The 21,818-nt window shown below is 40.7% G+C and overlaps 1 protein-coding gene across 3 annotated transcripts in view; it reads left to right on the plus strand.

The window, feature by feature from the left end:
• Nucleotides 1-21,818, plus strand: part of FGGY (FGGY carbohydrate kinase domain containing) — a 202,553-nt gene that overhangs the window by 83,741 nt on the left and 96,994 nt on the right. For all 3 annotated transcript variants that reach the window (XM_058842959.1, XM_058842960.1, XM_058842958.1), the window contains 4 exons: nucleotides 3,549-3,761; nucleotides 5,612-5,723; nucleotides 7,485-7,636; nucleotides 15,932-16,017. In XM_058842959.1, the coding sequence (XP_058698942.1) occupies nucleotides 3,561-3,761; nucleotides 5,612-5,723; nucleotides 7,485-7,636; nucleotides 15,932-16,017 (551 nt within the window). In that variant the 5' untranslated portion in view covers nucleotides 3,549-3,560. The remainder of the gene's footprint in view (nucleotides 1-3,548; nucleotides 3,762-5,611; nucleotides 5,724-7,484; nucleotides 7,637-15,931; nucleotides 16,018-21,818) is intronic.

Raw genomic sequence — 21,818 nt, forward strand, 5'->3', positions numbered from 1 at the left:
TGCAGGGAAAGAGGCCATTGCTGATTTAGTACTTGGAGGGAATTTTGGCTTCTTGTCCTCACTTAACAGTTACAGTCATGGATTAACACAGTCAAGCTGGACATGTCTTTTAATTTTACTTTTTTCCTCTGCCCCTCTCCTTGTGTTTGCAAGTTCAGATAATAAGTTGAAAATATGAGGCTTGAATTCTGCAGTGGGCACACAAGGCTGTATTGAAGTTCTGGAGGCCTTTTTTTCTTGTCTGCAAGGAGCCAGGCTTCCTGAGTTTAGATACTTCAGAGATTTAGAAGGTGCTATCTCCACTGCCTTCCACCCCTTGGAAGTCCATGAACATACATCATCCATGCATAAAATATTTTGGTGTCATGTTAGGAATATTGTGCTTGATGAACTGACCTGTCTGACTGGACTTTCAGGACATTTTATTTCAGTAATTTTTCTGGTTTGTTTTTCCTTATGATTGTATTGCCTGCAGAAGCTAAGAATCCAGCAGATAAAAAATCCAAACTGTTTTATTTGCACAACAGTTTTCTTTTCACGTGGCAATGAATGTTGGTGTCCAAATTCCAAAGCAAGAAGCTTGTGCGGGGACCTTCTGCTATCCCTGAACTCCATTAAAGAGCTCTTTCAGCTCCGATTTGGAGCTTCCTCTTGTACCAAAGGAAACTTTTGGAAACAAAATAGAATGACAACATTCCTCTTTAAAATTCTTATCACTGTACTTTGGCTAAATATTTTCCATCAGCTTCTCTGCTGAGTTCTTAGGTTCTCAAGAAATACCCTTGGGCAGAGTCCATAATTGCTGACATTTATGACCGGGAGATGACAGTGCTTTTTGTGGATGGGGTTGATAAGTAGGTGGCATAGCAAGTGTTTGGTATTCCAAAAAAACCCTTGGCATCAAATTATGTTTTTGCAAGCAGATCAGATCCTGTTGCAGAGACACTTTACTTTGAACAGCCTCTGTAACTTAGTGCTTGCTGTTCTTGAGAAAGGATTAATATTTACTTTTGGCCTTTTTTTAAAATGAGATATTGAGTGCTGCTTTGTGCATGTAGGTGAGCTTTATTCAGAAAGAGACCAATTAAAATAAGTTTGGGGTTCTTGATTTGTACTGTCACTTAACTCTTTCCTGTTCCCACTGACTGACAGCAATAAACTGGTGGATGTGCAAAGGTTGATATGCACTGCACAAGCACACAAACAAACTCTGCTTCCTGCCCAGTCACTCACACAGGCACATCCTGGTTGCTTAGTAAGGAGAAAAAAGGAAAGTAAACATTACATGGGCAGATTGGGTTCCAGGTTTCAAATGTTTGTGGGAAGAATCCAGTGCAAAGCCATAATTTCAAGTGCTGAGTAGGAGGTACTGTGAGCTTAATTCTCTAACATCTGCTAAGCTTGTTCTCTAAGTAGCAAAAACACATTAATGAGCTAAAATCAAGGCTGCCATACAAGGAAGAGAAATTTGGAGTAATATTGTGTGTGAGCAGGAGGCAGGATATAAAATACCCCTTTTGCTATTTGTATTTTGTGAAAAGCAAGCAAGAAGGATTTGCCTGTTTTTTAAAAAAAAAAGAATCTGGTTTGCAGCTTGTGGTTTATTCTCAACTTTTTGTGAGTCAGCAGCTAAAGGCAGAGCCGAAATAGGGGAAAAACAGGGAAATTCGTGAGATAGTATCAGGAACAGTATTATGCAATGCCTTTGTAGTAAAATTTCTCACAAGGAACTTGCAGCACCTGCAGCCAGCCTTTGGAGCTTTTGGGAGGTGGATTGCAAAATGAAGAAGTAAATACCATGTTGGAAAGAATGTCTTAAAACTGCTTTTCCAGCTGAGGGCTAAGAGGGAGAAGCTGAGTGCTGTCACCCGCAGGTGACAGATGCAGTATTAATCACCCGTAGCAGCAGAGTTGTCCTCTCTGGCAGAGGGATTGGCTTTTGTTCCTCTGACCAGGTCACAGAGCCAGGGCCAAGAAAATAAAGCTGGCTTTCTTGCCAATATTCCTAGGTGTTAGACTCATGGCACACCATTATTTTTAGCTGATTGCTCATCGCTTGGACACATGACCTTGCTTAACGAGATTAGTGCGTGTTGCACCTAATCTGCTGGGCAGAACCATCATGCTGGCAGGCAGCAGCCAGGATTTCCAGCAGGACCACAATATGCTCTGTAGCTTGGAGTTTTTTCTGCTTTCTGACAGTATTAGAAGCTGATGATCTGTGCAGCTACTCTGGTGACCCTGCACGGTGTGAGCAGAGTGTGGTGTGGTGACTGCGTTGGTCTGTACCAGGGGCAGAACTCCCTCGTGCTGGCCAAGCAAAGAACAAAACCATGGGCCCTGCACCCAGCAGTGGGGTCTGGGCATAAAGAAGACTAAAGCAGGAAAAAATGATTGTGTGATCACAGAGCTCCACAGACTGACCACATTTCCATGAGCTGTTTAAGGGGTGGGAGGAAGGGAAGCCTCAGTTGGTTTCTTCAGCCATGAATGACATTGTTTTATGCCATTTTCAGTGCAAATTAAACTTTGTCCTAATGAATTATTATCCAAAATTTCCCAAGATAGGGGGCTTCTTTTTTTCTTCTCTATTTCACCTGCTGCCTCTAACCCTCAATGATTGTAGATTTGTGATATCCATCAGCAGCAGTGGTTACAAGCCAGCCATGGATGTGACAGACACATACATTGTGCCAGTAGATCTTGACCTGCAATCAATGTTACTATTAAGAAAAGAAAATTAATTTGAAATGTGAATAATCATATTTGGTTAATCAGGACTTTCCAGATCTTTCCCCCTTTGTCTATATTCCTCTCTCTAACCACCCCATCTGCCATATCCAGAAATTATCCAGGTCACTTCTTTAGGAGAAGTGGGCTGTTTTTAAGTAGAGCAATTTTGATGCTCTGTAAATACCATGTGTTTTAAATACCAATTTATCCATTCATTTTCTGAATATCAGAAGCTATGTGTCAGCTGAGTTTCATGTGTTTCAGAGATGTAAAAGGTTCATACAAGCATTAGACGTGGTACTTGTCTGACGTTTCAAATACTTCTATCAGCTCTTAGCATTCTCACAGCTTGATTAAAATGTAAATGTTAACTATTAATTAAGAACAAGCTGTGAGAAATTAAGAACAGTGTATTTGTCACTGTATTAAATGTCAAATAGTTAAACTTAATATAGTGAAATAAGCAACTCATTGTGAATAATTAAATCAATTAACTTAACCTCACTTTGTTCTTGTAGGATGTCAGAGTAGGCAGAGATTTCACACCATGCTCTCATAGCTCAACACATTTTCAGAAAATTATTTTCTGAGTCTTTAAAGCGGTGTGAATTGATGGTAGAGAGCTCTTGGAAACTTTATTTATTCTTTTTTTCATCTGGGTAACATGTACCTGACTGTCACATAGTTACTTTATAATTACCAGCATCGCACCACAGGTGGGATGTTTGGCTTGATGGGAGGCAGCAGCTCTTGGCACTTTTTCCATCAGTCATTTTATCTGCTTTTAACCCCTTTTTTTTCTTTTCCTTCCACAGGTTTTATTAAAAATGCCGGGTGAGAAGGAGACTGCAGTGAAATACTACGTTGGAGTTGACGTGGGCTCAGCCAGCGTTCGCGCAGCTCTGGTGGACGGGTTTGGGACGGTGGTGGCACATGCAGAACAACCCATCCAGATTTGGGACCCCCGGCCAGACCACTATGAGCAATCCTCTGCAGACATCTGGGCTGCCTGCTGCTCTGTCACAAAGGTGGGCAAGGACAAAATGAAGGATTTGTGTTGCAGGTGGTTCTGCAGATTTTGAATGTTCACGGTCCTGCAGTCCCCATGCCTGTCACTTCCACTTGGGTCTGTTTGTGCTGTGTAACTTGTGACCACCCTTGTGCATTAAAGGCACCTTGAGGCTGATTTAGCCTCACAAATATCTGTTTTACTGGTGAGGATTTGAGGGCCAGAGTGAAAAAACTCATGCTACAACTGCAAATAGAATCAAAGACATTTTGTGCTGTTACTGCAGAGGGAGGATTTACCCGCTGTCTTCAAGTCTCACATCTGTGAGCTTTGTTTAGCTGGCCTATGCTATGCCCATAAGACAGTTCTTGGAGGAGTCAAGGTTGCTCAGAACCTGGCAGTGCATATATCTTGAGATCTGCTTTGGGCTGCTCTGGGGTCATAAAGGAGTATTTATTGTAGAGAAATTGAAATCTGGTTTGTGGATGGCCCCTAAAGTAACACTTTTTATCCTCATTATAAGAGGTTCCAGTATTATAAGACCAAAATAAATAATAAATATCTGTGGATAGTATCAAACATAAAACCAGATTGAAATAGACTTTACTACAGGGGAAAATTTGTACCTTCTGATCCAGGGCTCTGCCTGTACATGCTGGAGATAAAGGTAAATTAGAGACCTTGCTTGCAGTGCACACAGGGCCATTTCATCTTCCTCACTACAGCCCTTTCCTTCTGCATGTTCTAAGGTTGGCTTTTTAAATATTCATGATTCGCTTGGTAATTTGCAGATGGACTGTTCACCCATTGTCTTGTTATTGATCAGCCTTTTCAATCATTAATGAGCTTGGCTCTGCAGAAATGCCCAGAGATGGAGCAGAGGGGGTGAGTGGATGGAAGGAAAAGAAGGGAGTGGCAGGAGTGATAGGGAAAAACAGCTTGATGTTAAAGCAGGACAAGTCTTCCTCTGCTTATTTGATTTTTCTCTGAGTGGCTTTGTTCTTGCTCTGGACCTCTATAAATGCAATCTCTTATATTTAAGCAATAAAATGGTCTCAGAAACTGCAGTTTTACAGAGCCAGTAAGAGACTGGCACTCTGCAAGTCGACTGAAAGTCTTTCCTTATAGTACTAATTAAAATAATGATATTTTTATTGTTGCTGAGAAGTGGCAATTTATTACCGTGCTACATTTTAGGTGTCTTGCAACCTCATTTGGCACTTAATCCTTGAGGGTGTTGTGTTTTTTTTTCCAGTGCTGCTGGAAGCCATGAGGTTCAGGCATTTTGGGGCAATGGTTAGTTTTGTTTTTTTTTTTTTGAAAACCTTCCAAAAAGTGTGCTGTTCATGCTCTTGGTAGCAGAACAGAGGTGTGCATTGCAGAGGTGTTGTCGAGGCTGCAGGTTTTGACCAACTTTAGTTTTGGGACCCTTCAGTATTGCAAGACAAACACAATTTTACCAAAGCAATTCTGGAAGATTGTTGCTTCCACAGGCAGGAATTCAGTGAAGTAACTGATGGAAACACTTGGTCCTAATCCTGGTCCATATTTCATATCCAGCTCAGCTCCGAGCTTTAGAAAAGAGAGAAAATTGACATTGCAAGTTTTCTGCTACCTTTTTTTACTGATATTTTTGTGCTTCCTACTTTTATCCAGGACTGTGGATAAAGACCTCTGAATTTGGATTTGAAACACAAAGAATTTCTGGTAATTTGATGGGCTTATGATTCGAAGTTTTAAAGAACACTGAATTTAGGAAATTTCAGAGTTTGAGCTAACTTGTAGCTCCTTTTGTGTACTCAATAATTCACATTGCACTTGCACATGCATGGATATATTTGTATTCCTGTGTGTTTCATGTATTTTCAGGAAGTTGTCCGTGGAGTGGATGCCAGCCAGATCCGAGGGCTTGGTTTTGATGCTACCTGTTCCCTTGTTGTGGTGGATAAACAGTTGCAGCCTTTGGCAGTCAACTCTGAAGGTATGGCTCCACACAAAACGTGGTGCTGCTGTGTGAGTTTTACCACTGATGGGAGGGAACTTCCCTTGTCCTCCAAATGCCAAGTGGTGGGGCTGACTCTTGGAGATGGAGATGACACAAACTCCTTTTTATAAGAGGATTTTTTTCCCCTGGTTTTATTGTTTTAATTTTACTGCAAAATTAAATCTGAGATGAGAATTACTTACTTTGGTTAAATATTTGGCATCCTAAGATGACATTCATTCATCTTGGCGCTGAGAAATTGCTTCTTAGGGAAATCCATGCTCATTTTTCTTTTCGGCATGTTTTCTTCTCCTTCAGACTGTACTGCTCACTGGCTAAAGGAATGTTAAAAATGTTAGTGTTAGTGTAGTCTAACTGCTTGCTCTGTCATGGAGCTGCAGGCAAGAAGTTCAGTTTCTGTATTGTATTATACTAGTGTTCTTTCTTTGTCTAGGACAGTGCTAAACATCAGAAACAGTCTGTGACCTTTATCTAATAATCTGGGGCAGTTTTCATTAATTTTTGGATAGATGATTCAGAAGAATCACAAAAAGCCTGTGCTGCACTTCTTTTACCCAGTGAATTCCACTTAAGATTAGGTGTGTGTTATATCAGCAGTTACAAAGACATAATCATAATTCTGTGTATGCTCCCCTTCTATTCTCAGATGTGTTTGTCATCTCCTCCTATCCTTCTCAAAAAACCAGCTTTGCCCCCAAAATGTCCTTCTCTAAATTTAGATCGGATTATTTATTTTTCAGTTTGAGAGTCTCTTACAATCTGTTCAATGCCTAATGATGTCTGGGGTTATTTTGGGTCTAATGAGTCAAATTCAGTTCTCATTTTTTGTGCTCTGATATCCCCAAGAACTTTGAGTTTACACACTGGTGGTGCTAAACAACAAGACAAGAATTCACTCAATACTGTAATGCTGTGAACAGTCTTGCACTGGTGGTGTTTCAGGTAGTTTCACAGTTCTGAGTTGTATTTCAATCCATTTTAGAAATACTGATGTCCCTCACACTTCTGCCTTGTTTTGGACTATGTTTTCAAGATGATGCTCGATTGGCTGTGCTGTGGAGTGTGCAGCGTACTTAGCCAGAGAGGAATCTGCAGTGTCACCTGGATTACTGTTCTCTCTGTCTGGCAGGTCCTCTGGAGGTTAATTTGGATAAAATGTTCTTTGCTTCTTGTTCTCATTTGTGTGTGATGCAGTCTTGCCAAATGCTTTTTCCTTGCACATCCAAAATAAAAGCATTTCAGCAAATTATCCCCCTTGAAACAGTATTTCGGAAAGGAATTAGGGATGGTTCTTCTCGTAACCATAGACGAGGAAAGTGAATCCCTGTAGCTGGTTGAGTTAATTTCAATTCATGACATAATTGTTCAGATTTTGTCACATTTTAGTTTTTGGTCACCAGAATGTTCCTTTGTCGTTTTAACTAAATATGTGTACTTTGTCAGTAAGTTTGGGTTCTTTGAATGAAATACAAGAGGCCGTGGTGTTTCACAGTTCCCGGATGCTCATAAGCCTGACTATTTTCAGACAGCATTCTCAGTGCTCACCATGTCCTAAAGTTGGCTCAGAGGGCTAAAATTTTACTTTTGGATACCCACTGTGAATCATTAACACAAAAAGAATTTGAGTTTTCAGTCTAGAAGTGAAAGTGCGAAGCAGTTTAGAGCCTAGTAACCTACAGTGTTGAGCTGGGGTTAAACCAGAGCTAAAATAACTTTTTTTTCTGTTTTTCCCCCAAGGACAGAACCATAGGAATGTGATCATGTGGATGGACCATCGTGCAGCGAGCCAAGTCAAGCGCATCAATGCAACCCAGCACAGAGTTCTGAAATATGTAGGGGGAGCCATGTCTGTGGAAATGCAGCCACCTAAATTGCTCTGGATAAAGGAAGTGAGTACATTTAAGACTGGTACATTTTTACTGGTGATTTGTGCCTTTGTTAATTCCTGAGAATGGGATTTCTAAAACAAAAGTCTTCAGTCTTAGCATTGAGCACCAAGGTGTGCAGAATAAGGTCAGATTGTGATTTAAACCTTTTGAGGTTCTTTCTTCCTCTCAATTTTGTGGAAATATATTTGATTTTATTGAAATTGAGTGTTCCCTGAGAGAAACATTCCATATGTCTTCCTTATCTAAGATTAGATATACATACAAATAGAGGTACAGATAATAAATGAAGTATCCTAGGATTTAGTTATGGAGGTGTACTTCCTACTCCAGCTGGAGCCTGGAGTGCCAGGGGAGTGCCTTTGGGGCATCCAGCAGTGCAGGGTGTGATGGCCTTGGCTGCTGGTAGAGGAACTCTCCACTTCCAGTTTCAGTTTAGTTCTGTCCCATCAGCAGGAATAAACCATGTGTAGAGGGAAGGTGCCCTGTGTGTAATGTGGAGCTCTGCCTCTGTCTCCTGTCTTTAAATTTGGTGTGTTACAATGATCTATGGCCTCTTCATAACAGCTGTCAGATAAAACGAGGGGCACTTGCCACTTGAAATTTCTATAACCTCCTCCAGCCTGGCCTTTTACATTTGGCCTCAATGATGCTCACTGCCATTTTAACAAAGCCCAAATGTAAATTACTTGCTGCCAGTTTCAAGCAGACAAATTCTGTCCTTACAGACATGAGACATTATATTGTAACAAGGTGCAGATTGGGGAAAGTCAAAGGAATTAACTGGTAGAAGCAGGTACTGACAGATTAATAATAATAGAGGGCAATGAATGTTGATAATGAGATATGACTATCCATCAACTAGTTCTTCCCTTCTCATACATCAGTCATTTTATAAATAATAAAATGTAAGCTGTAAAAACATTAAATGAATCCTTTGCATTTAAAGCATTTTTATATTGCAAGGTCTGGGATATCAGTACCTGGCTGCTCAGGAAATCCAGATTATGGGGTGTCCAAATGTGGTCACGTGGAGGTGTGAGTCTGCTGTGACCTCAAAGCCCTGTGCACGATTGCTGCGGTGTAAAGGGGAGAGCATTGCAGGGCTTGTTCCCTCCCTGAGCCAGTGGGTGGGACACAGGATTCTCCTGAGCCCTGGTGCCAGCCAGCAGCAGGGATTTCCTGGCAGAAGGGTGGTACAGAACAGGGCTTGCTCACCTGTCCCTTTTCAGCTCCTGACATACCAGCTAAGGAGATTACTGTCCTTAAGAGAGGGCTTTTTACCTCAGTGTCTGCCTGCTGAGCTGCCCACACGACAATTCCTGTGCTCTGAGTGCTCTGGGCATGACTCACCATTAAACTGCTTAAGCTTGCCCTGCTTAACTTGGGCACCTCAGCACCCACAGAAGCACCTCAGCTGCTCAGGAGCAGTAACACTCATCCTGGAGGGGGCTGTAATCTGCTGAGATTTGGCTAAACCTTTCAGCTCTGGAGAGGTGTGAGTGGTTTTACTGCTTCTGTACTCCTTGCAAAGTAGGAGGGGGAAAGGAATTAAATGAAGAGGGAGGATTTCTTTTCAGTGCCAGGCACAGCAATGCATCCATGGCTTACCTGACATCAGGGCTGTCAGCAAAGGGTCAAGCTCTAAGAACTCAAGCACAGCCTCATCTAATGCAAGTGTCCTCACTTTTGCCAAGGAAGGTGAATCTTACAACAACTTTGAAAATCAGGTTGTTCAGATGAAACCTACAACAACAGTTTCCACATCTCTTGTTTCTCAGTGGACTGTCTTGAAGTGGGCTACAAATATAAATTATTTAAGTCTCTTCAGATTCTTTGTTATCAATATTTTATATATCAATAAACTGTGACACAGGTATTACAGGTGTGGTTAGGAAAAAACCAGAATGGTATTTAATGTGTTCTTCCTGTTTTTTGAGTTGTATCATCTTTATTTTCTGTGTTTAGTGTATTTCCCAATGGCAGAGTGAGATTTTGATCTAGCTCACACACCACAGGGAAAATATACTTTATATTCTGACTACAGGATTATTTCTTAAGCCAGTGATAATGCACAAGCTGGCAAAAAGGAAGCTTAGTTTTCAAATCCCATGGGAGAATTGCAAGATTAGCAGATAGAAAGACACATTTTAGCTTTATTCTATCCTTCTTGACTGTCTGAGGGCTCTGCAAAGTTGAAACTGAAATTCCCATTGTGCTTCTACTTAATTATGATAACTGGTGTTCAGAAAATGAGTGCACTGTACCTGGTTTGACCTGGTTACTGCCTGGGAAAGTTTTACACAGTGTTCCCCACACTGTGCCTGGCTGTGATTGTGGTTTTGGTCTCTCCAGCTTTCCTGACTATTGAGTGTAGTGAGATGGGTTATTTTTTTCATTTTCTTCCTTATTCCTTTCTCAATATTCCTCCCTAATGTTGTCACATACCTGACAGCATCCCAGGGAGTTAAGACAAAAACAGTGGATTGGGCACATTCTCCTGTCTGACCATGATCAAAACTGGCTAAACCAAGGTGTATCCAGAAACTACTCTGAGCCTTTGTTCCTTTGGTTGGCATCGTGTTTCTGGAAAATTTTTGATAAGAAAGCTTGACATGCCTGCAACACAGGGATGTTTGTGAAGAAAACAAAGCAGAGCAAAACCCACAGCCAGACACTTTGCACAGTCATGCTCCAGGTCAGCACGTACACCCTAATATATGAAGAATCACTGTTGATTTTTGCTTTGAATTCTCTGGACCTTATTTTGAACTCCCCAGGAATTTAATGTTTCTGCTATTAAATGTTTTTGCTGTTTTCCCTCTGTACATCTTTGCCTGGGATTGGTGCTGTGCACATTCCACAGCTGCTTGCATTGCTGTGGGTTTTGCAGAGATAGTGCAGTGGGGAAAAGTACTGCTTTATGTCTGAAGTGAAATAATAAAATAGAAGTTAAATAATAAAGATAAAATAAATGAAATATAAATTTAAGTGATTACTAGATGCATTTTTGGAAGGAAGTTATTTAAAGTACTGATACTAAATGATGCTTGGTCTGTTGTTACACCAAGAGGTTAATTGTGTGTACATTGTTACCAAAGCCTCCCTCTCCCTTTCCGGGGTGCTAACCTGGGTCTGGAAGGCCACATTAGGAGATATTCTTGTCTCATGTTTTGCCCTGGGGTCTCCTAAAAACAGTATTTGCAAACCTGATCTCTGTGAGGAAGGGTCTGACATGGGTCTAATCAGCACTGCTGGTAAGTTGTGAGTGATTAGGGTGTCTCTCAAAGACAAGGGGAATTTCTGTGGCTTGATGAATTTTCATCTAAGCAATCCAAAGTATTTCTAAAGAACATGACTTTGCAAATTTAATGTGAATTGGTTGGAAGTAATGAAGAGGAAGGAGAAGGAGGAAAGGATGAAGGTGACTTACAAGACAGTTGGAGAGGGACTTTAGACAAGGGCCTGAAGTGACAGGACAAGGGGAAATGGTTTCACACTGGTGGAGAGCAGGATTAACTGGGAAGAAATTCTTGAGAAGAAATTCTTCCCTGTAAGGGTGCTGAGTCTGTTGCCCAGAGAAGCTGTGGCTGCCCCATCCCTGAAAATGTCCAAGGCCAGGAGGACAGGAGCAGCCTGGGATAGTGGAAGGTGTCCCTGCCCATGGCAGGGGGTGGAACTGGATGAGCTTTAAGATTCCTTCCAACCCAAACCAGTCTGGGATTCAATAATGACCTAATTGTGCTTTTTCCATTTCCATCACCTTGTTCCTGGAACTGAAGCTGCCGATGACCTCACTCAGTGAGAAAAATGAGCTGACACCACTGCACAAGGAGTAGATACTGGTCCTTATCTCTTGTAGCTTTCTTCTTTCTCTCCCCTTGTATTTATTTGTGGAGTGCTGCTACAGGTGCTCTTGCAAGTCACAAGTTACTCTCATCTCCTTAGTTTTGACTTTCCTTTCCATAAAATGCTTTCTCTTTTAATATTTCATCTTCCTACATAGAATAGAGATGTAACTAGAGACTGGAGGCTTCAGGGTATGTGAGCTGAAAATGTGAGTACATTATTTTGCTGCAGGAGTTTGTCAGTACAACACAGCTGTACAGATATCGATGCTGTGGCAAACCAGTGTTAGAGCAGTGAGAACACAGCTCAAACACAGCAATGCAAGAACTGCAGGGAAGAGTTATCCAGCTCCAGAATTAGCCTGTCAGTATTTTTTTTCCCTAGAGATAGCAGAAGAAAAAAATGTTGTTTACTAATTTCTGGCTGAAAATGTTTTCATAGCTTGTGCCAAAATGAAAGGATGCATGTTATGTTTTCCTCATACTAATGACATTACAAACCAGCTATTTCTAAAAAATACTAGTCCCATTAAATCAGAGATGCTGAACTTTATTGTTTATTTTAAGTGGGTGGGGGATGTTGGACTGGGGGTAGGTATTTGCTTGGTAACTGCCTCTAAATGAAGTGCAGTCTTTTATATTCTGTTTTCACAGCTCTGCTCTTAATTTCATATTAAAGAGTGAAGAAGGGCCCCTCTTTAGGAAAAAAAAACCCAAACCATGGAGCTACTGTTTACCATGTAATTCCTCTGCCATTAATAACTAAAATCAATAGTCAGTGAGTAGGTTTTTTTTTTCTGGCAATCAGTGATCTTCCTGTATGTCACAGTTGACATCCTCCGTTAGAGCTCCTGTTTGATCCATCATCCTTCTTCCTTCTGTACACACGTGACTTGCAGCTGCCAGTGGATCATTTGCAGAAACCATTAAAACCTTTCTGGCAGTGAGGGGAAGGATAGTGGATGTAGTGGCATTAGCTTGGCAGCAGCTCCTTTGCTGGTGTGTGTCTTCTTCACTGCTTGCTGCCCTTGCAGCTGGCTTTTTGTCTTGTTGAATGTGACTGAATATTTTTCCATTAAAATGAATAATAAATTCTGTGTTAAATGAGAACGACTCCAGGCTGTTGAGTTTGGAACTGAACTCTTGTTTAGAATTGTTTATAAATGTTTCAACACTCTGTGTTATCACAATCCATACACAGTGCAGACACGCAAGCAATAAGTTGTACTTCAGACTGAGTCTGGATTTTAGCTGCAGTTGCTGATCAAGCAGAAGTGCTGTTTAGAAACAGCACTCACAGCTGGGAGATTTGAAGCACCTGCACCTCTGAGCATGTCCTGCTTGGGCTGTCCCCACTGTGTCTCCTCTCCTCTGCAGTGGGACAAGGCTCCCAGCATGCACACACTGTCCTCCCTGCCTTCTTCCAGCTTCTCCAGCTCTGATTCCATGTGTCTGCTCTGTCCTCTGCAGCCCTTTCTGGCCTGAGCTCTGGTGCTTGCCTGCCTGTGGTGCCATGCCTGGGATGCCTCAGGGATTTAAGGATGCCTGCAGCAGTGTCTGCGTGGTGCAGGCAGTTTTCTCCCCCTTCAGCAGCAGCCTTACTCCAAGAGTTTACTTTCCAAGCCCCTCCTCTCCCTGTGTTCCTGACTCTGATAATTCAGTCAGATAATCTTTTACCAGTTAAAGTGCAGGTTGTGTCAAAATTGATCAGTTTGCAGCCATGGCTCTGGCAAGGATAGAATTTCTGCTCATGGCCTATCTTGGGTGTCCGGGAATAGCTCTGTCACATGGCTTGGCATCCAGTGTGAAGTGTGGGAGATCCAAGTTGTAAATCCTTGCTTTGAGTTGAAGCAGGGCATGGGACATGAGGTTTTAGATCCCTGTCAGTGTGTGCATTAAGTATTGCATTGTTCCTTTTCTTCCTTTCATACAATTTGTTTTCTGTAATTTAGAAAAAGACACCCTATTTGTGTATTTTCAGTCCAATGAAGAAATCCCTCATTTTCCCTTCTCGCCTAGGAAGATTAAAATACATTGCACTACATAATTCTTAAACTCTTTTACCTCAAGTATTTGATGGCCTGTAACAATCTCAGAACATTATTCTGTGGAGGTGTAGCTGTTAAAGCAACCCAAAGCAATCACAGAGAGAGAGAGATGAAGATAGAGCACCCTGTAAGTACCTCTGGGAAGCAGAAAGATTGTGAGTTCCTTTGCAAGTGAGTTTGGAGGGTGAGTTGCAGGATGTGAATACGGCATTGGGAACGTTCCTGGATCTTTTCCACCATCCTTTTAATGTGGTCACAGACTCCTGACTGGGTGAAAATAAATTTGAATTAACTTCAGTGAGTGTCGAAAACATGGAGACTTTAAATTTGTTTGGAAAATGCATCAGGGCGTGCTATGATTTTTTTTTTGTCTGTACTAATTAGTGATGACACAGCATCAAGATGGCAAAAAATGAATCATTTGGATGTTCATGAAACAAAGTATTTTGAGTGTCACTAACTTGTGGCTTTTGGGAATTCTTGAAGTAATAGAATAAGGATCCAAGGAGTATATTTGATGAAACAGATTAATTTGAAGAGGATAGTTATTCTTAATCCAGTTTCTTTTCTGATTAAAGTAACAACCAGACTACTCCTGTTGCTTCTTGAAGGTTCTCAGGTGTGTTAACAGCACGTAATGGCTTTTGTTATCAAAATAATCAGGCTGAATGATCTTTGAGCTAAACTATGGAGCAACTTGGCATTCATACAGGAAGTTAAATTTGATGTGAGCAGCAACCACATATATCTGGGAGGTGAGCTAAAGCTGAGTGGTCAGGAATAGACATCCAAAGGTTGTGTCTTTTGTGAAAAAGTTGTAATCAGAGCATTTATTTTTTGAACTCAATAGAAACCCAGTAAGTTTTAGAACCTTTTCAAGGTCTAAACTCAAAAAGTTTTAAGACAGATTCTTGGCATGACTCAAAACTAAACAAAATTTTGCTTTTTTTGTATTTACCCAGTTGCACCTCAGTTTCTCCAATTCACAGATTCCATTTCAGCAACTTTTTGGACTTGTAAGATTTTGCTTTAATATCAGAGTATCTAAATTATGCTATAGAATCATAGAATCACAGGATGATTTGGGTTGGAAGGGACCTTAAAGCCCATCCCATTCTACCCCTGCCATGGGCAGGAACACCTTCCACTGTCCCAGGCTGCTCCAAGCCCCATCCAACCTGGCCTTGGACACTTCAGGGATGAGGCAGCCACAGCTTCTCTGGGCAGCCTGTGCCAGGTCATCACCACCCTCACAGGGAAGAATTTCAAGAGCAAAATATTGTTTCTCTAAATGGAATCATGTTATCTTTTAATTCAGCCTGTACCTTCTTGACACTGAATGGAATTATTTTCTGTTCCAGAAAGACCCCATCAAGGACTTGTGTTTCTAGTGCAGGAGCTGATCTTAAGTGAGAAAACTTTGCACTTTTCAATTATTTAAGAAGCTGGTGGAGGTTTTTCAAGCAATCTTATCCTCCTATGGAAGTTTGATTTGTGACCCTTGTGTGCTTTTTAGTTTTGATATTCTCTACCTATGTTAATGTACTGCGGTGAGAGGTGATCATTGGGATTCCTTTACAGGACAGTGATGCTCACTGTCTGTCACACTGGATACAACATTACTCCTGGGAAAACTTTCTTCCCATTCATCATGGTCTGGTATCTGTGGGTGGTGTGGAGACTGGGGAAAAGTAGTTTTGAGAATATGCCATGCTAACATCAGCTGAAATCAGACTGAGCTTTGGAGGTGGAAACAAGGAATAGAGCCTGGCCCAGGTGTTATGACCTGCCTTTTCTGAGAGTCTTGCTTTCTGGACCATCATCTCTCTGCAGAGAACAGTGATGGAAACTCCTTATAAATGATCTATCTTGGTAGAAGAGTTTTTTAGGAGTTTGGGACTGGTGTGTAGCTTTTCAGAAAGCCACAGGATCTGCAAGCTTGGTTTCTGCACTCACAGAGCTCTTTGTTTCCTTCCTATACTTCTAATTAACAAATCTTACATTTTAAATCTTCAATTTTAAACATTTTAAAATCTTAAATGGCTTATTTTAGAAAACAGAACATTTTTCAGGCAAGTATTTTTTTGATAAAGTTGTTGACTTTGAAACTGCTCTGACATTGAGCAGCTGATGGGGAACAGAGACACCCCAGGTTATTGATCTGAAACTTGTGCCTCCATGAACTCTTCATAGGGAACTTTGCTTATGATCAGTCTGTGCTGGGGGAAGGGCTTAGTTCTCCAGATTGTAAATGAGAGAGAAGAGCTGACTGGATGATCAGAACAATGAGTTTTAAAAAAAACAGTAGTTTTTCCTAAATATCAGGATTTTAATTGCATTAAAATAACAACATGACCATGCATGAGCTCTAATATCTGGCATTCTAAACATATTTTTATTAGAACTTGCCAGAATCATGGAAGAAGGCTGGCTACTTCTTTGATCTTCCGGATTTCTTATCTTGGAAAGCCACAGGTGTCACTGCAAGGTATGTTAATTATAACAGTATGATTTTGTCTATTTTCTTATGTACATTTCTGCTTTAATTCATTCTGACTGGACCTGCTGCTATGTACATCTGTCTGTAATTCAGCCAGCCCCAAAACATCTTGAACCTATCTCCTGCCTCCATTGTGCATTCCTGAACACAGTTGTTCCCGTGAGCAGTGGAATTCACAAATACAGTGTGTTGCTGCAAAATATAATTTTGGAGTATAAATATGATTGCTGGAGTTCCTGTGAAATACACTTCCAATAATTCTTTGAATAATTCTTTGAAATAAAATTATTTGAAAACAAAACCCTCTGAGAGAACCCCTTAAAAATCTGGATTAAAATGACCAACACAGGTGAAGGGCTTTTGTTGATCTTTGTGAGAAGTGAGGGCCAGTATTATTTATTTAAAATCATGCCCAGTTCAGTGCAGCTCACAGTTATTTCCATTGCAGTTTGTGGAGTGGAATCTGTGCAAAATGTATTCTCAGATGAAAACTGGCCACAGAATAGTTTTAGTCTCTCTGGAAATGAAGATACCTTCCCATCAGATATAGTTCTTTTTATTTGTGTGTTCTGTTTCTCCCTAGTTAGGATTCCTGCCTGACAGCTATTGTTAGAGCATTATATATTATGTATTCCTTGCATTATACAGTAGGGAGGTGCTATGACTGACTTAAAGAAAGCAAAAAGAGGAGTTGTGCAAGGACTTGCCAGATGATAATTGATAAATGGCATCTTAAATCTTCTTCCTTTGGACTTTCAGTCAGATTTTGCTGTCTAACTCTGAATTATGTAACAGAAGAACAACTCCCACCCCACAGATCTTGCAATATAAACAGTCCTGTCACCTGGCCCAACTCTAACTTCAAGAGGATAAATCCCAGGCTCCCAGATGATATTCAAGGGTCTGCATCTTGTGAAAGTACTCAAGACTTTGATTTAGCATTAGCACCCTTTGGTCAGGGCATGATGTGGGGGAGGCTGTGAAAAGGGAGAGCACAGTGATCCTGACAGCTCCATGGTCTTGCCTGGCTTTGACTTTGTGTCCTTGCTTGCAATCTCCTGGAGGTGAAGCAGAGAATCTCTCTAAAAAAAAAAAGAGTTGCAGAGGATTGTACTCAAAAGTCAAATTTACACTGACAAGTTCATTTCGTTAGCAAGGACAATATGAATGCTGAAAATCTTTTAATTGCATTGATGAATGTTGTAAGGGAGTATGTTGGGAAAAGACTCTCTGGGTAAAGTCTTCCCTCACACTTTGGTTGAGAGTCTTCTATTTTGAATAAAACAGCTCCTTGTACATCATTGCTGTCTTTAATGTGCTCCCCAAAATCAAGCCCATTGTTTTGGCTCTAATAGATTGTCTTGTAGGGGAACAAAGAAGGAAGAAAAAGACAGGAAAATAAGGACAAGAAACATTTTTCTAGAATCAAACTTTATTTTTTTTTTCCTTTCCCTGCTTTACTCCATGTACACCTGTTTTCTGAGAATTTTCTTGTAGGTTGAAGTCAAGTAATTTGTCCTGCATATGTTCATAATACAGAGAAAGTGTGAATTTATCAAGTATGAGATTATTACATTTTAACCACCCTTACTGCCTTTGAGCACAAAGAAGTCTATTCACAGGGCAAGACAGTGTTAGTCACTGTGAATCATACAGAACTTGGCCCTGATAAAAGGATTTGTTTTTTTAAAATTTGTTTTGGTAATGGAGATTTTACCAAAATAAATGCAATTCTGAAGGCACTTTTATAGCAAAGACCTTGCTTCTTTAAATTTTTAAGGGGCTCTCTAAAACATTTTGTATGCATTTCACATTTAGAAACTATGTAAAGTCTTTTTGCCTTCAGTGAGGTCACTGTGCACAAAGTTAAGTAGTGTGTGAGATCAGAGTTTGACGTATTTGAAAAGCAGTTCTTGATGTATGTTTCTAAGTATGAAATCCTTTGTCTTTCACCTTTCATTCTACTGGCTTGAACTGCTTTGTTACCAAGTTGTTTTTCCAGTGGACCTATAATAAACATGAAGCATTTCTTACCTCTGAGATGGAGACTCAAAACATCTTTTAGGGTTTTTTACCTCCTGGCTTTGAAATTGCTCTGTGTCTCACTGAACTACATCCACTCATCAGTTGCAAAGGATGAGTTCCAAATTTTTGATTCCCATTGTTCTTGGAAAGCTGTTGTCTGTAATGCTCCATATTTAATATAATTATGTTTTATTATTTCTGCTTTGGGCTGATGAGTGACCATTGACTCGTCCTGAACGATGCAGGCAGCTGACTATTCTGCATTAAAAAAAAATGTTACTGACAGCTCTTTAGTTACAAATTTTAAATTTTGAACTTCTCAGCTTTGCCCCCCACAAGGCTGCAACAAGGCTGAGTATTGGTTTTGCCACTTGAATACTCAGTTGTCTTCTGTCAGAAATGCTGTGGTGGAGAGGAAGAGCTGTGACAGACACTTAGCAGTGCTTTTCAGAGGCTCAGCACTGTGACTCACTGCTCTCCCTCCCCCATCCAGAACCTCTGGTAACCTTTCCTTTATATGGTGCTTTGGGTACAGCTATCTTAATAAAATCTAAACTCCTCTCTGGTTTAGTTACAGGCTACTGTGTTATGGATGGGGAATTCTTAGCAGAGATGCACATCTGCAATCTCGTGTGTTTCTGGAGGCTTGTGAGGGATTACATTGCAGATAAGAATAGGGCTGAGCTGTTAAACTGGGTGGAATCCTCACACAAATTTCTCAAAGGTCACATGTGCTTAGACCCAGAATTCTGCTTCAGGGCCATTTCCAATCATAGGCAACTCACTCACTGCAAAATGAACTAGTGTGTACTGGAATTTAAGATGAATTCTAGCAAAAGAGAGATTAGACCTGTGAAGAAGGATTTGGAAATGTAAGAAATAATGTCAGGCTGACATTATGGAGATAGAGGGTGTCCAGCATTGTGCTACAAGCCACCTCCAAAAATGACCCAAAAAAGTTGGAACAAATTGAATATTTATGCAGATTATTTTTTTCCATATTATTATACTCTAGACATATTAATATCTGTGGAAAGTAATGTGCTGTCTAGTAGAGACTTCATCTTATCTTTGAATTTGACCCAAATAATTTTCTTATGAAAATACTTGTCCAGTCAGTCTTCAGCTGCTTGCCATCATGACATGGGAACGGGTGAAACAGATGTTTCATATACTTCACTTTCCTAAATGATCTCCTTCCAGCAGATCTCGGGATCACGAGTTTCTTGGTTTTATAAGAAAGAAATTCATACTGTTTATGGTAGTGATGGACTGCAAAGTGAAAAGCAAATGTTTGTAGTTGATAAAAAGCATTTCTGGGAAGCACATGACTAATATTTGTCTGTATCTCTGTGTGAGGGGGTTCTCTCTGTAGTATGCAGTCTATTTTCAACAGGAAGATACTTGACAAATTGTTGTCTTTCAACAATGGCTTGTACATGTTTGAGTAGCTGGCTCTTTATGTTAAGCAGTGATTGAGTCCTTGCAGTTTATTTGTAACCTGTTTTTAGTAGCTGTTCATTAGGGCTCGAGATGGCTCCGTTGAAGTGATTGACTTCCAGAGAACTCCCTGGACATTGTCAGAGTTGATCCAGAGCCCACTGGGACGAGCAGGAGTCTTGAACTGTAGTGAGGGAAGCTTACAATAAAAACAATAAAACCAGAGAGGTGCTCTAGAATCCAGGAATCTGGATTCAGATCTCTGCTCTGTGATTTGGAGAAGTGAATTAAATCTGGAGGTGTTCAGGCAGCTGAATGCATGTGAGGATTTGATGTTTGTTCATCCCTGCGTTTGTTCTTCATCTGTTAACTGATGCATCCACACACTCTTGGGAGGTTGCTGACTTTTACCTTTTTGAGGTCTCTTGTGGCTGTGTCAGTGGAGCCCTCACCAAATATTGTATCCAGAATAGGCTGGAAACTTTGAGGAGGGAGAGCGCTTTTAGAAGAGGAGCTTATGTTCAGAGGTGCTGTTGAAAAAACAAACCAGTGTGAGTTCAGTGATTATCTGAAGGATGTCTGTGTCTTTTTCAAGGATTGGGCAATCCTTTCAGAGAGATGTGGTAACTGCAGCAGCACAGACACCACTTTTTTGGGCCAGCTGCCCTTCCCTTCCTTCCTAGCCCTGCCATGACTAATGGATACCCTTTGGCTGGGATCTGGCGCTTGGCTTCTTGTTGACATTTTGTGCCTACTTCAAAAGATGCCCGGTCTAAAAATCAGGCCTTGTCTCTGGAAAGAAGGGGCCTAGGGAATATTGCAGAAAGCTGTTGTGATTAGTGCTGAGCCCATGGGGCAGTGACAGTATCCTGAATTGCACTCGGCTGTTGTGTCCTGTTTATGAAATGAAACCCAAGAGTTCAGACTTGCAGGCTTGTTTAGAGAAGTCTCTGGAGGAGAAAAAATTATCTTGAAAGGCTGGTTGGGAGGGGAGGGATGGTGTTTTTGTGGATTGGACAAAGTACCATGAATTTCTTGTCATGGAGCCAAAAGCAAGTGTCTCTGTGATGGTATGTTTGCCAAATAAGAAAATTCTACTGCTATCAGGCTTTTAATAAATTCAAAACATGTTCTTTGGAGACTGGTGACACACAGACTGATCCAGAAAATAGGAAATGTGTAGCTAGAAAACTTATCAGGAATGTGAAGGGCAGGTGCAATGTGGGCCATTACTGTTAGATTTTTTTTTTTTTTTAATTTAAAAATGATATGTCCTTGAGTCTACTGAGTAATCTGAAAGAGTTCTGTGTGCTGAAGAAGAAAATTGTCAGCAGGTCTCGTTAATGTTAGCCAGGAAGCACACAGGCAAACAGGAAGCTTTAGCTATTGTTATTGTACAAGTGCCCTTTACAAAATATTAGCAAAAGAAGCTTAATGTGTTTTCCACAAGAACAGGAACCCTTCAGAGTGTCTCACTGTATCTGCCCAGTGAAGAAAAACTGCACTGTCTCCTTTCAACAGCTTCAGACATACATTGAGAGGTTGCACTGCAGAGGCTTGCATTCAGACCTTCAAATATTTACTAGTTTATTTTTTGAAGTTGTTAGGATTGGTAATTAGCTGTGACAGTATCTAGCCCTTCGTTTTCTATTGTGTTCATTTGCTGCTAAAAAAAAAAAAAAAGGCAAAAAAAGCAAAAAAAAAAAAGCCAGCTAGGTCAGTATAGAAAGGATTGGGGGCAGTGGATGTATTCCTGGCAGTTTGCCACGGAGACACTGAGCTGAGCCAACCATGAAGTCATCGTGAACTCAGGGAGTCTCACTAATCCAAGGCAATGTGTCTTAATTTGACAAAGCAAAGGCTGTTTGATAAGCAAGCCCAGCTAGAAACGCTGTGAAACGGGGGTGTTTGTGAAGTGGAGATTGTGGACAAGAAATGTGGTGATATGAAAGGAATCATCTTGGTTTCAGGTCCTTCCTCCCCCAAGCCCAAAGGCAGGCTTGGCTCCCTTCTCCCCTGCAGCTTTGGCTGTGCAGTGGCTTGATGTGAAATTTGAGAAACATATGTAGTTTTCTATTTCAGGAAAATGATCTCAGGGATTGAATGTGTGTTTTGTTGGCTGTTAAGCTCTGATCTTGCCTAGTGTGGTAGTTTGAGAGTGTGTGTGTATGTGAGTGTGTGTGTGATGGTTAGAACCATCCAGCACTTAAAAAAACATAATAATAAAAACAAATCAGAATTCATATATTCATTGTTGTTATAGGTCTTATTTCTTCAGTCTCAAAATTCAACATCCAACATCCTAAGGCTCTTGAATAACTGTA

Source organism: Poecile atricapillus, chromosome 7 (assembly GCF_030490865.1).
Source record: "Poecile atricapillus isolate bPoeAtr1 chromosome 7, bPoeAtr1.hap1, whole genome shotgun sequence".
In the NCBI taxonomy this organism is placed as follows: domain Eukaryota; kingdom Metazoa; phylum Chordata; class Aves; order Passeriformes; family Paridae; genus Poecile; species Poecile atricapillus.